This window comes from Pan paniscus, chromosome 5 (genome assembly GCF_029289425.2).
Source record: "Pan paniscus chromosome 5, NHGRI_mPanPan1-v2.0_pri, whole genome shotgun sequence".
Classification (NCBI taxonomy): domain Eukaryota; kingdom Metazoa; phylum Chordata; class Mammalia; order Primates; family Hominidae; genus Pan; species Pan paniscus.
The window spans coordinates 54,306,845-54,322,136 of NC_073254.2; the positions used below are offsets into that span (position 1 = coordinate 54,306,845).

At 48.9% G+C, this 15,292-nt stretch overlaps 1 protein-coding gene across 8 annotated transcripts in view; it reads left to right on the top strand.

Annotated features, from left to right (window-relative positions):
- The window catches only part of DAAM2 (dishevelled associated activator of morphogenesis 2), a 114,287-nt gene that overhangs the window by 24,673 nt on the left and 74,322 nt on the right, over window positions 1–15,292 (top strand). Inside the window, exons 1-2 of one of the 8 annotated variants that reach the window (XM_055113571.2) lie at window positions 4,276–4,487; window positions 9,508–9,623. The exons of 5 other annotated variants lie outside the window; for them this stretch is intronic. Coding sequence is in view for 1 of the 3 variants with exons in the window: in XM_034962042.3 (XP_034817933.2) it covers window positions 5,167–5,266 (100 nt within the window). In the remaining 2 variants the exon portion in view is untranslated. Of the gene's footprint in view, window positions 1–4,275; window positions 4,488–5,054; window positions 5,267–9,507; window positions 9,624–15,292 lie in introns of those variants that run through there. 2 more of the 8 variants (XM_034962043.3, XM_034962042.3) reach the window with 2 other exon arrangements.

Below are 15,292 nucleotides of genomic sequence, written 5' to 3' on the forward strand. Positions count from 1 at the left end.
ATTTCTTTTACTGAGAACTTTTTCAAAATCGTGTTTAACATTCTTGTTGCCGTAGTGGAAACTTTTGTTCTTTGGAGGGCTTCCCATCCTAGGCCCAGGTCAGATTCCTCAGCAGAGCTCTGAACATTTTCTAGGGAAGTTTCAGCAGTGAGATCGTACCTTTGATGCACTTACACAACCGTGGCTGGATTCTGGGTTAAGACTCCCAGGATCCCAACATACACAACAGGGAAACTATGCAGCTGGAGGAAGGGCCATGTGCCTGGGAGTCTTTCTGGGAGGCCAGGATCAAAATCCTTTTATGATTCTATTACTTTTCTGGGTTTCTCTCCTTGCCCCCTAATGTCTTAAATCTAAGATAAACAATGAGCACTTCAGTCAGTAAAAGATTATGCGTAATAACACACAATCTCCAAATTTCAGTGACTGAAAACAACAAAGGTGTATTTCTTACTCATGTTATCTGTCGGTAGTGGATCAACAGAGGGTCTCTGCTTGTTTTAGTCCCTCAGGAACTGAGGCTGGCAGAACAGGCCCTGTCTTCAATGTTGGCAGTTGCTGTTCTAAAGGAAAAGGGAGTCTGGTCCTCACAATTAAAAGCTCTAGACCACTAATGATGCTTCTGTTCATCAGTGTTCTATAGTGAAACAGAACCAATAGGATCTCTCTCTACATATATCTGGATTTGTTTTAAGGAATGGGCTCCCATGGTTGTGGGACTGACAAGTCAAAAATCTGCAGGGTAGGCCAGCAGGCTGGAGACCCAGGAAAGAGCTGATGTTGCAGCTCAAGACTGAAGGCAGTCTAGGGGTAGAGTTCCCTTCATTGGGGGACCTCGGTCATTTTCTCTGAAGGCCTCCAACTGATCAAATGAGGCCTACCCACATTATGGAGGGTAATCTGCTTTACTCAGAGTCTACTGATTTAAGTGTTCATCTCATGTTAAAAAAAAAAAAAAAATTCTGGCTGGGCATGGTGGCTCACGCCTGTAATCCCAGCACTTTGGGAGGCCGAGGTGGGTGGATCACCTGAGGTCAGGAGTTTGAGACGAGTCTGGCCAGCATGGTGAATTCCCAGCTCTACTAAAAATACAAAAATTAGTCGGGCATGGTAGCACATGCCTGTAGTCCTAGCTACTTGGGAGGCTGAGGCAGGAGAATCACTTGAAGCTGGGAGGTGGAGGCTGCAGTGAGCCGAGATGGCGCCACTGCACTCCAGCCTGGGTGACAGAGTGAAACTCCATCTCAATTAAAAAAAAAAAAAAAAATCTTCACAGTAACCTTTATACTGGTGTTTGACCAAATACCTGGTCCCATGGCCAACTTGACACATAAAATTAACCCTTCATATTTTCAGCGAATGGGCCAAAATTAGCCACATGACTCCACCCAACACAAGGACCCAAGAAGTACAATCCTCTGTGTGTAATCGGGGGTGGGGACCAACAATATTTGACTAAGCACCAACAACTAGAACAACTATAAATTATTTTATCTGAGGATGAAAGAAAGTATTAATCTGTAGTATTTTGACGTTAATGCATTCTACTAACACAATGCAGAAATAGTGTTAGACTTAGCTCTACCTGCTCAATTCATTCGTAGCAGAGGTCATGGAAGAACATGGGTTGTAGCATGGCCTGGCCTCCAGGGTGACTAAATTTGAACACTGTTACTGAACATCGTCCTGTTATTCTTCTGTATTGTTTTCTTTATAACATGTTTTCTGTGTGTGATGTTGCATTTAAAGCCCATTTGTGTGCTGTGTAATTGAAGAATGCCTTGCAATTAATTTGGCCTTTGTGACCTCCTTTTAGTAAAAATTCTTTAGGTTCCTTTTTCTTGCTTGGATCAGAATCATCTGAAAGGGCTCAGGAGCCAGCTGTCGCTCTGTGTTTTTTGCTACTGAGTCACTGTTTCTGACAAGCCCCTCCTGAGTTTGGGCCCTCATTTCCCTGTCTAGAGTGGGGTTGAGCAATGTGATTTCTAAGGTTCCTTCTGGCTCTGACATTCTGTGTGCCTTTGTTCCACACCCTTTTTCAGTGATGCCAGTGCCAGGGGGTACAGCCTCAGGGATGTATAACAGGGTTTTTCTCCACAACACTGGCAGAATTGTTCTGGGTTCTTATTTGAAAATGTGGCCCCTCATCAGTGCTTTGGCCATTTTGCATGCACTAACTCACAGAGAATGCGGGCTACACCCCAGCTGGTGAGCATCATCATCATCTCTATGCCCACTGGCTTTCCGTTTGGCTGGAGGGAAGCTGAGGACAAGAGAATGTTAGGTTGGAGCACAGGGAGGCCTGTGGAAGGCAGGGATGGCGGAGAGTCTGGCCCAGCTGAAAATGGGCTTGGGGAGCCTGGCCAGTCCTTCAGGTCCATCTGGGCAAACCTAGTCTTCAAAGGGCAGAGTCACAAGGACCTCAAATGCTACTTACCTCCTCCAGTACTAACATTTGACACATCTAATGCCTATTCATTGTTGTGAAGTTCAAATGAGGTAACTCATGAGGAAGTGCCCACAAAACTAAACACACTCTCAAACAATAAGAATTACTGTCATGAGCTGCCTGACTCCACAAGATTTTAGTGCTAGGGACAGAAAAGTGAAAAAAAGATGCTCAGTTAATTAGCATACAATGTGATGCCACCTCTAACAATAGATTTTGGATGATGTCTTAGTTCAAGCTGCTCTAACAAAATACCATAGATTGGGTGACTTACACAGCAAACGCTTATTTCTCACAGTTCTGGAGGCCGGAAAGTCAAGATCCAGGCACTGGCAGATTTGATGTCTGGTGGTTCAGCCTTCTCACTGTGTCCTCACATGGCAGATGGGATGAGACAGCTCTCTGGGGTCTCTTTTATAAGGGCATGAATCCCGTTCAGGGGAGCTCCACCCTCATGACCTAATCATATCCCGAAGGCCCCGCCTACACATAGCATCAGATAGGGAATTCTGCCTCCACCTATGAATTTTGAGAGGACACACACATTCAGTCCATAGCAATGGGCAAAGCTTGTGAGAGCGCAGAGGAAGGAGTTTTTAATGTTCAACACTCTGCTCGTGGGGGTGGAAGCCTCCATAGCAGCACTGACAGTTTAACCTGGTCTGGAAAGATGGCAAAGACTGCACAGGCGGAGGGAATGGGCATCCTAGCCTGAGTGAGTGGCAGCGTGCTGGAGAGGCTTATGGAAACCTCTGGTAATCTGGCCTGGTGGCTGGGTGGGGTGGGTGGGACCATGTGGGGGAAGCTGCGGAGGGAGCTGGTGATCAAATTAGGAAAGGTCTTGGATAATCTATGAGGAGCCTGGACTTCGCTGAATTTTTCAATTACCAGGTTTTAAAAAACTTTTTATTTCAGTTTTTGGCTGAAAGAAGAAGCTATTGCTTTAATTTTATTTAAAACCTGCCTGTGGATCTATAATAGGCAAAACTTAAATAGATTTAATCATAGCCTTGCTGCACTGTCCTGTTAATTTTGCTACTCTCCTTCCTCTTAGAGCTTCCACATAGAATACATTTATCTTCTCGCTCTAGTCTCGTCTTGGTTGAAATATTGGAGTGAGAGATAGAATGTGGGATCTTTATTTTTTTTTCTCTTTATACAGAATAACGCTTATTTTAGAATGTGGAAAATACTAAAAACTATAAAGATGAAAAAAGAAATTTACCCTCTGGACAAGGTTGGTAGAAGATGAGTGGTTGAGCTCCAGTAGAATCAGTTTTGTTCAAATCCTAATTTTTTCACATATTACCTGTAAGACCTTGGCAATTTACTATCTCCAGGCCTCAGTTTCCTCATCTGTAAAATGGGAATAATAATCACAATACCTACCTCCTAAAGTTCCTATTGGGACTAAATCATTTTCTTCATGCAAAGCACTTAGGAAAGTGCTGTGTACATAGTAAATAATTAATATTTCTTATGGGTTATTGCAACACCCTCTGGGTGAGTTCAGCCCTAGAGTAGGTGAGTTCCCCTGGGGAAGGGTCTTTCTGCCTCCATGTTCCACATCAGGAAAGTGGAGAAGCTTGTCATACCACAGGATGAGGCTAGTGCCGAGTCACAGACTGGTGTGTGTTCAGAGTTTTTCCCTAGAGGATGCTAGCTTATCCTCCCTTGCTCCTTCCTTTCTAGCATTTCCACCCACCTCGGGCTCTTGGGGCAGGCTGTCCCTTTAAGAAAGAGAGCCACACATTCTGCTCCTGACAGTGGCCCTGCCTCCCTTGCTAGATACCTTGCTGGGCTGTGGTTGGGACACTCCTGGGCTGGATTTTAGTACTGAAGCCTCCAGAGGAGGGGGCACTGCTTCAAATCAAGCACACCCCACCCCAGGAATCCATGCCCACAGAAGGACTCCCTGTCTGCAGCCCCCTGCTGTGGCCCTGGGCTCCCAGCACCCAGCTCTGGGACATCAGAAGATAATTCTTGAGGACTGAGCTCAGGATTCCTAAAAAAGTTGGAAAATAGCTGGATAAACTTGGTAAGTGAAAGAAAGCCGCGTTACCTCCTCTTCCTTGGATTGTGGATTGCAGATTTTGGGTTGAGTTCTGGTGACTCTTGCCAATGGTATCTGATGGGCAAATGTGAGAAGGAGGAGACAGAGGTGGGGACTGGGATCCCCAGTGGGTACCGAGTCTTGAACTTGGGGATAGCCCCCCACCTTATCCTGGTGGTTGTCAACCTTGAGGCAGGGAGCTGGGGGTTGACATCTGAACATAGCTGGAGCCTGGCCCAAGGAGTGAAGATCCGGGAGGGGCAGATGTCAGATTTCTCCCTCATTTGGGAAAAACAAAGTGTGGTCAGTGAGTGCTGTTTGTGAAGATGCCAGAGACCAGTGACATTTGCAGCCTGAGGGTGAAATGAGTGACCCTGTGAGTGTATCTCAGCAGGAGACTTGGACCAATTCCTCTTCTTCCTATAGGGTCAGGGGACAGACCAGGCCTGGGCCCCAAGAAGTCTGCGTTGTCTCCTTGGATTGAGGCAGCTGCCCATGAGCAGCAGCGGACAGTGTCGTAGTGGGAGGAGGCAGGTCTGCCAAGGGCAGGGAAGAATGGAGGGCCTGTTACTGCTGAAGCCTGGGAACGCTGCCTGGGGGGAGGCCCACGCTCCCCAGAGCTGGAGTGAAAAGGAATGGGAGGAGAAGTCTATGCAGCAGGGGGATGGGCTCAGCCAGCATCCCCACCCTCTGCAGAGCAAATGCCCCCCGTCCCATTTCCTGTGGCATGGACACAGGTGAACTTCCTGGCCTTGAATGCTCAGGTACAGTTTGGAGGGCTGGGGTCTGTTACAAAGAGGTGGCCTCCCATGGAGGAGGCAGGAAATGCTAGAAGCCTCAGCCCCTGGCACTCACCCGAGGCCAGGGTTTCCAAATCAGAGACACTTTCTGCTAAATTATGCTTCAACAGATGTTTTCTGTGTTCCTACTTGTGCCAGGCTTTGTGCTGGGGATTTACCAAAATATAATATGGCATGGTGGAATTGGGAAGGTGTGCAGAGCTGGAAAGATATTTTGGATGTGAGATTAAAGCCATTTTTGAAAAGTAACAATAATAGTTACCATTTATTCTGTACCTTGAATGCACCAATCACTCTGCTAAAGGCTTTGCATCTCCTTTAATTCTTGCAGTAGTTTATTGACTTGTGACTAATTTTGTAGATTTCAAAGATTAAGAAACTAAGGCTCACAGATTAAGGACCTTTCCTTAAAGATGCAGGGCTGGTAAATGGCAAAGCCAGGATGAACCTCTTAATTCGTCTAACCATTTATTCATTTGTGTGTTCAACAAAGTTGAATTGCTGACCTACTGTGTGACAGCCATTGTGGAGGGCACTCAGGACACGGCTGGGACAGGGAAGGGTTCAGGGCAGCCTAACTCCATAGTCTGGGTCCTCACCCCCAGCCAGAGCCCTTCACACTGGGCCCCAGAGACCCCTGGGAACATTGTGTGATTGTTTTCTCCAAGGTCTGAGACTCTGCTTGAGAATGTGCTTTTCCTTGAGAAATGTTCCTTTGTTTTCATTTTAATAATAATACTCTAAAAATTGGAGGCATTTATTCTGAATCATCTGAATGACCACCATATAACCTACTATTGGCATGCGATTTTAGTCCCCAGGTTTGTGTTTCTGTGCAAGTTGGCACCGAGTGGTTTCCTAAAATGATAGTTTTTAACTTTTAATGCTTTGTTTCTCAAACTGGGCTCTACACTGTGTGCTTCAAAGGCCCAAAGATTAAGAAAGGCTACATCGACAGATTCTACTGCAGGAAGGGAGATGTGCAGTATGGGTGTCCCAAGAGGAAATGGTTCAACATCCCCCTCTCCTGGGGGGGTGAAGAAAACTGAGGAGTTCAGGTTGGGGCAAAGCAGCTCGGGGGTTCTGAATCTTCCAACCTGCTGGTCTCCAAGCTCAGGATGGACCTAGGCCAGAGACTCAGAGAGGAACAGGCAAGTCAGGAAAAACGAAGACTCTTGAGTTCAGATTGGTGTGCTCTGCTCTGACATAGCATCTCTGACCTCAAGCAAACTTGCTCCTTTCTGGGCCTTTGCAGATGGGACGACTTGTGCCGGGAAGGGGGAAGTGTGGGGCCTCCCTGGAACACTGTGTGACTTCCTCCCAAAGAGGGATGTTTTCTGGTCATTCAGAACTTCTGACCTTTCCTGAGGCCCAGCTGTTAGGTGAGAAGGCCATCGCATGATCCCTGGTGTACAGAACTGTGCATGTGACTTGTGCCTCACCACCCTGGGGGCATCCAGGGCTGTATCATGCTAGCCTGGTGCCTTGGCCCTTAGATGGGGCTGGGCAATCAGCATCCTTTCTGGATCGAATGTCCTGCCAGTCTTGGAGGCTGGAGGCAGGAGACTGAGGACCCCTGCCTCTCCATCCTCTTCCACCTCCTTTCCCTCCTCCCCCTGCTGGGGTTTTGGGTCTTGCTGTCATCTCTGCTTTTGAATGATGCTCCATTGTATCTCCACTCTCTGGTTACTGTCCCTCAGCTGGGCTCTGGGTGGTCATTCTGGTCGTCTTTTCTCCAGACTCCACTCTACCCTTTTCTGTCTTGTACATTAGGAGTCAGTGAACATTATCTGCAAAGGTCTTGACAGTAAATATTTCAGCTCTGGGGGCCTTCTGTGCTACACATTAGTAATTTGTTCCTAATTTTATCTCCTCAAGCGCAGGAGTCAATAGAACTTGGCTATCTCTGCAGCCTCCCCCGCCCCCAGTTCCGTGCCTGCTGGGCAGTAGGCACTCAGGAAGTATTGCTGGCATAAATCCCAATGACCTCTCCCCATCCCCCTAGAGCCCGTGCCCCAGCAGGGGCATCTTGGGGTCTAGCTATACCATTTTGGGAAATCAGGATCTGGTCACCTGTTGGTTGCTGTGGCATCCTGTAGCTAAATCCATCTCTGGCCCTGTAACCTGAACCTGCCCCAGGCCCTGTGCTCCAGGATCAAGTGTCCCTGTTTGTTTTGACATCCCATGTGGGGCATTAGAGATCCAGATTTCAAAGCAAGAATTTTTTCTAGCAGCCGTTGAAGGCCAGGCCCCTGCCAGCTCCTGGGCTCCCATGTTAGCATTTTCAGTTAATTAAGAAAACAAACCCCACATCCTTGACAGAGGTGGTTCTGCCGATTCAGGACAGAGAACTTTGCATCAGCATAGCATGCAGGAGAAGCTGGCCAGCTCCTGCAGGCAAGACAAGCTGAGGGAGGCAGATGTTTGAGCTGGAGAGGACCCACTGGTGCCTTCCCAGCAAGAGCAGGTGCCGCGGAAGTCGCGTGGTTGGGAAGCCAGCTCCAGGCAAGGTCCAGAGCATGGAATTTCTGTTCCTCTTTCCCCGTCCAGGGTGCATTTATCATGGGTGAGGGCCATGGGGAAAGGCCAGCTGGATGAGAATAGCAGGGGGAGACACAAATACTTTCTTGGGACTTGCCAGTCTTCCTCTCCAGAGCCAGGTTATCCCAACTATCTAACTCCTGGAGGAGAATGATGAGAGGTGACCTGGGGTGGCTTCAGAGGGGCCCAGGTAGCTGACCTGCCAGCTGCCAAGGAGGAGCCTGATCAGAGAGGCTGCTTAGCCATGCAGGGCCTGGGTGTGAATTTAAGAAGGGTCTTTGTCAGGCTGGGTGCGGTGGCTCACGCCTGTAATCTCAGCACTTTGGGAGGCCAAGGCGGGAAGATCACCTGAGGTCAGGAGTCTGAAACCAGCCTGGCGGACATGGGGAAACGCTCTCTCTACTAAAAATACAAAAATTAGCCAGGCATGGTGGTGTGCGCCTGTAGTCTCAGGTACTCAGGAGGCTGAGGCAGGATAATACTTGAACCCGGGAGGTGGAGGTTGCAGCGAACTGAGATTGCGCCACTGCACTCCACCTGGGTGACAGAGCGAGACTGTTTAAAACAAAACAAAACAAACAAACAAACAAAAAAACAAGGTCGGGGGGTGGGGGGGCCTTTGTTTCTTGAAGGAAACATAGTTAAGCATACTCCTGTAAAGTAGCCCAGCTCTGCCAGTGTGTGTGTGTTGGGGGGCACTTTCCTGAGCCTGGCTGTGCATGCACTCACAGAATCACCCTGTCACCTGATCACACACCCTCTCCGTCGTACCAGGGATAAGATATGCCCTTCCCCTGCTCCCACCATGGCTGTGATTGGGCAGGTGGGAATGGGGGGAGTCGAGGGAACATAAGTGGGACTGGCTTTCTGCACCCCGATATCTGTACTGAGTGTACTGAGTGTACTCTTTCCCAGGTGTACAAGCCCTGCAGGCAGGGTGGGCTCATGTATCTCCTTGGATGTGGGATTCTCTTGCAGTTCACAGCCTGCACACTACATGCAGTGGTCCTGGTACCTCTTGGGTAGAATGGAATTGGAGGGAGACCCAGTCCTGCTCTATCATTGCTAAATGGCCCAGCACACATTATTTGGGCTTTGTGAATCTCTAATTTCTAATGGGAAATGGGGATGAGGTTCACATTTTATGTGTCCCCATGGTGCAGGTGTATTGGCAAATATGAGATAAGGCGTATTTCATGCCTAGTGCAGTGAACCTGGCCTCCTTCCCCATTGGACATGTGTCTTGGTCCAGCTTCTGCCTGCTGGCTTGGGATGTGGCTGCCTTAAAAGATAGTGGGGAGAAATGATAAACACACGGCTGGCATCTTCTCAGCTTAGAAGAAGAGCCCTGGGGAAGAAGCGATTGTACGGCCTGCTCCTGGTCTCTGGTATAACTAGTTCAAATAACTGCCAGTTAGTAGCAGATTTTTTTTTTTTATTTTACTTTCGAGGGTCTTCTCCTTACCTGCTAGAACTCTCTGGGCTCCCTGCCATGAGTACTTTGTCATTCACAGCACAATCCCAAAGTGAGGGGCTGGGGCTATTCTGGGAAAGCAAGTCTCTTAAAAGGTGAGCATCCCTGTGGTGTTCTAAAGCTGGGGAGAAGCCACTTAGGGTTTTGGGGGACTCTCGACTCCTTCTCTTTCTCTCTTTTTCATTTCCAGTGGAATCCTCAGGTGATCGGTTGTGTAGCTGATACGCCCAATAGCTCCGCTTTCCTGGAGAACATATCCAATTTGCCTCCCGATCCTCCTGAAATTCTCGAATCCCTGGACACCAGGCTAGTTTGTTTGCTTTTCTCCTTTTGCCAATGATTTTTTTCACTTCATATTAGGACTGTTTGCACACAAAAATTAAGAAAAATGTACATAAAAAATCAGATGTGAAATGTGAAAAAGCATACTAATGGTAGGCAAATAATAATAATTAGTGTGCATAGTCACAGGTTTCTGTAACTTCAACTTGGCAAATCCAAATCTCTTGGAATGACTGTCAGGAGCACCTTCTCTTTTTAAAGAGAAGTTTCTAAGTACCCTTCAGGCTTCAAAGAGAAAATTTGAGGTGAGGAAATCAGGAGAAGTTGGGAATCAGTTTCCTGGAGTATTTGAGAATATTTAAAGAGAGAGGCTGTGTAGCTTGGATCCTAGCAGGGCTCACAATATTTAGGGGAAATATTCATGAATGAATCCTGGCTAAGATTTTTGGAATTTTTAATTTTTGTTTTTATATTGCATTTTTGTAGTTGTTGTTTCCACTTAAGTAGAAACTCAGGAGAAACCAGGAAGCAAAGCAGAATTTGTCTGCAACTGTTCTATAGTGGGAGAGAAGAGTTCTGTGCTGTGAATTCGATAATTGGGTCCTAGACATGGCTGTGGCATGAGTTTGCTGTGGGTCCTGAGGCAAGTAGCCTGCTTCTTGGGCCTCAGCTTTCTCGCCTGTAAAGCGTTCTTTAAATGGTAGTCACCTTCATTCTCAACGTCTTTTGCATGCCAGCAGCTGTATGAGGGGCGTCCTGCAGATCATGTCGGAGAAAGGAGGAGTTGAGTCCATTTGCACACAGGTGGGGAGTGTGACATCTCAAGAGGGGAAGGCACAGCTATCCAGGAGCTGAAGTGGGGCGGGGGTAGTCTTTTTCAGAGTCTGATTATTGGGTCTGGGTTTGTGGAATGGTGCTTCATCACCCCAGGGAATGGTGGCCCTCACTCACGCCTTGGCTCTGTGTGTGTGGGCTCATGGAGGTGCCCCAGGCCTGGTAGGATGCGGGGGCCTGGGCTTCAGAAACAGTGGCTGGAGGATTCTCCCTGACTCTTTTCCTTGGGGTCCTCATGCCTGGATTACTCTTCAGGGTCTCTGTCTTTGTGTGAAGCGTGATACCCCTTGACCCCCTTGGTCTGAGAATGGACTCTCTTAATGGACCAAAGGGGAATCTGGAAAATCGCAAACCCAGTTTCAGAATTCAAGGGGTATAGTCCCTTCATGTCTGAGCCCTGGACTACTTCTTGGGTCATCTCCTTGCCAGCTGCCCAAGCTCTGCCTGCTCTGCCGCTTACACTTCTAACTCCTGCCCTCCCTACTACCTGAAGGCTCATACCTGGGGAACGCCTCGCTGTCCTTGGAGACTCAGCCCAAAAATCATCACACCTATAAAGTCTCTCTAACCCCTCCTCCTCCCCACCAATTTCAGGTAGTAGGGTTCCCTCTCACCTGTGCTCCCACAGGCCTGTCCCTGATGAAGCACTGAGCGCAATGTTTGAAAACCACTGTTCTGTCTGACTCTTGCTAGACTATTAGCTTCCAGAATGCAAAGCTCTGACTGGTTCAGTTTTGCATTTCTAGTATGTCTTAGTCCATTTGTGCCAATATTCCACACACTGGGTAATTTATAAACCAAAACAACATTTCTCATGGTTCTGGACTTTGGGAAGTGCAAGATCAAGGTGCCAGCAGAGTTGTCTGGTGAGGGCTGCCCTCTGCTCCTAAGGTGGTGTTTTGTTGCTTCTTAATGAAAAACTGTAAAGAGCATAGGTACTCCTTGCATTTTTGCTATTCATTCATGCAGCCAATATTTAATAAGGACCTACTATGCATTAGCCCTTGCCAGTGGAACTATGCTATAGTTTGCGTGTCTGTGTTCCTTTCCTTCCTCTGGAGGGGAAGAACACTGTGTCCTTACATGACAGAAGGAATGGAAGGGCTAAAAGGGCCTAAGCTAATTCCCTCCAGCCCCCTCCGTCTTTTTTTTTTTTTTTTTTTTTTTTGAGACGGATTCTTGCTCTGTCACCAGGCTGGAGTGCAATGGTGCGATCTCAGCTCACTGCAGCCTCTGCCTCCCGGGTTCAAGCGATTCTCCTTCCTCAGCCTCCCGGGTAGCTGGGACTACAGGTGCATGCCACCATGCCTGGCTAATTTTTGTATTTTTGGTAGAGACGGGGTTTCACCATGTTGGCCTGGGTGGTGTTGATCTCCTGACCTTGTGATCTGCCCGCCTCTGCCTCCCGCCTTTTTATAATGCACTAATCCATTCATGAAGGTAGAGCCATCATGACTTAATCACTTCCCAAAAGGCCCCACCCTTAATATTATTACAACAAAGATTAAGTTTCAACATATGCATTTTGGAGGGAACACAGACATGCAAACCATAGCACAGTTCCACTAGCAGGGGCTAACGCATAGTAGGTCCTTATTAAATATTGGCTGCATGAATGAATAGCAGAGATGCAAGGAGAATTTATGCTCTCTACAGTTTTTCTTTAAGAAAGAAGCAAGAATGGTTACTGTTTGGATAATTCACCCAGGGACCAGCTTCACGGGATGCTGTTTAAACAGATAAATCCAATTGGCATCTCTTCCTTGTATACTTTTGTTGATGGCAGGGGCCTGGGGAGCGGGCTGTGTGTTCCACACAGGGTGTGTGGATGGGCCTGCCCATGCGCCTATGACTGGTTGTGGGTAGCAAGCACAGAATGATCCTGTTTTTCTGTAAATACCGAGCCACAAACATTGGCAGTGACTTTCTGGCCATTATCCTCAGTGGTGTGTGATTATTGCGGCTTTTCCCAGGGTGTACCAAAGGAGTGTGACTGTGGTGACCATCGACGGGGAGGCTGGCAGCACTCAGGGTGATGGACAGAACCCCATGGTTGGTTCCCTCTTAAGAGGCTTGTGTTGGAGGCTGAGTGATACCTCGTTTGGCACCAGTTGGAGAGTTTATAGCCTGTGAGGGTTCTTACACTTACCAAGAGGAAATTGGGCAATAGAAATTTATGTTAATGTCTGTGGGATAACAAAAAAGCAACATGTCCCTGGGTCAGTAGTGATCTTACCTTCAGGGGTTTGTTTATTCATTGGCACACTCAGACATTTCTACTCAGTGCCTGCCATATATGCCTGTCCTCATTCTAGGGATGCAGACTGAACCTGGTCCCTGTCCTTAGAGGGCTTAGTTTCTGGTAAAAGTGCTTGAAGATTGGGAGGATGGGAGTTGAAGCTGGCACCCTCCCCAGAGCCGTTCTGAGCCGGCCCCTTGGTGGGAAATATCATTGCTCCATTTATTAGCTCCTCTATTCTCCCCCAAGTTGTTGCTGGCCAGAAGCACCTTGGTACCAGCCTTCTAGATTTCTCATGCTCCCTCCTTCCCCACGCTGAGTTAGAGACCCTTCATCCATACTCTCATCATTCCCTGTACAGCTCCACCAAGATACTTCTGCCCACTACCCCGGCCTGCTCACATTTGTACCCCCTTTCCGACTGGGAGCTTTTTGACGATCAGATCTGTGTTTTATTCACTGCCGCATCCTACAGTGCACAGTGTCTGGCCCAGAGTGGGGGTTCATAGATGGTTGTGGAGTGGATGCCCATGGGGCAATGCTGGACTGCATTTATTTCATCTTCAGCATTCACACTGAAGCCTGTGTCTATCTATTTTCGTCTTTTTCTGGGTCCGTCATGGAGAGGCATGACTCTCAGAGAAGTTGCTGAAAAGCTGGGGCATTGCGAGAAATTGGAGAAATCTGGGAAGCCACAGGCTGGAGTCGCTGGGCTCCGGTGAGTCCTCTGTGACTGTCATTCCACGCACTCCCTCCCAGGGAGGGAGGCAGGTGGGCTTCAGGGCTGACAGAGTGGGGCTCTGAGTCCAGACTGTGCTTGTGCTGAGGCCCGCGTCTTCTTCATCGTGAGTGGGGACAAGTGATGCTGACAGACAGACCTACCCCTGTGGCCCTCCGGCTCAGGCAGCGCAGCTGGGCCAGCAGGAGAGCGGGCCGCCTGGGAATAGCTGGGAAGCAAGTCCAGGCCTTGGGCCCACCTCCCCCAAGGCCAGGATGTGGCGTGGGACCCAGGCCTGCAGAGGTTCCCACCGCTCTGCTCCTGCACTCCCAAATGCTCCAGGCCCAGGCAGCATTGCTTAGCAGGAGGGGGTGGCGAGGGGCTCCAGCTGCCTGGGTCAAGACTGCATCAGGACCAGGGCAGCTCTGCAGGCACACACCTCTGACATTTAGCCTCCACCTGGATAGCTGCCAGTGGCCCTGCAGCCCGGACCAGCTTTGCATGGGGGAGGAGAGTCAGGGATTAACCATTTCAGGCCCTTCCTCCATCAGGCAGAGACTGGTTCTCTCAGGTCGACCATGTACCAAGGACTGGAGTGGGCATATTTACAAATGTGCCTCATTTAATCTTCACATCAATGTGAGGGTGTGGGCATCATCTCCATTTCTCAGATGAGTAAACTAAGGCATGTGGGGAGTTATGTAACTTGCCTAAGTCTACACAGTTAGTAAGTTTCATATATTCCTTCTTTATTACAAGGGCCTATTATGTACCAGGTAGTAATTCTAGTCACTGCAGATACAGCAATGAATGATAGACAAAAATGCCCCATGGAATATACATTCTTGTGGGAGGGATAATGAATACCTGGGATGTATAGTCTGTCAGGTGGTGGTAAGTCTACGTGGAAAATGAAGGGAAGGGAGATGGGAGGTGCTGGGAGCGGGGCTGCTATTTCAGATGCCCTTGAAAGACCTCACTGAGAGGGTGTGAGTTATTCACACTTAGTGCTGAATAGGTGCCTGGTGCTACCCTAATCACTGTACCTGACTCACTAAATTAATCCCCACAATCTTTGAGGCAGATTACTATTATTATTCTCATTTTCACATGGGGAAACTGAGGCCCAGGGAGGTTAAGTAACTTGCCAAAGATGACACAGCAGATAAGAAGCAGCTCTAGGATTTGCACCCAGGAAGTCTAACTCCTGAGTTCTGGCTCTTAACCTCTGTGTGGCCTCTGCCAGGGCCACAAAGACAGTAAATGGGTGGGAAGGTCAAGAGGCTTGTAAGACCCCACCTGAACAGTCCAGGTCCATGGCCTGGGGGGTAGGCACGCTGAGGGACAGGTGCACTAGGGGGCAGGTGCACTGGGGAGGCAGGTGTACCGAGGGGGCAGGTGTACTGAGGGGGCAGGTGCACTGGGGGGCAGGTGCACTGAAGGGGCAGATTCAGTGCGAGGGACCGGGGCACTGGGGGGTAGGTGCACTGGGGGGGGTAGGTGCGCTGGGGGGTAGGTGCACTGGGGAGGCAGGTATACTGGGGGGACAGGTGCACTGGGGGCACAGGTACACTGTGGGGAGAGGTGTACTGAGGGAGTAGGTGCACTGGGGGAACAGGTGTACTAGGGAGGCAGGTACACTAAGGAGGCAGGTGCACTGGTGCTCACTCCTCTGCAGCTCCCTTGGTGAGGAAAGGGTAGAGGGGCCGACAGGTCAGTTGCAGTTAAACCTGGGTGAAAGTGGGGCTTGACTAGTTTGTGTCGAATAAAGAGAGGATGAACTCCCCAGTGAGGGGGTCCCAGAGGCTCCCCTTCTCCCCTCTCCTCCTATGCCAGCCAGCCTCCCTGAGCCCTCCGAGGACTCAGATCTGAAACAAAAGTGGGACTACTTTTTGCTCTTGT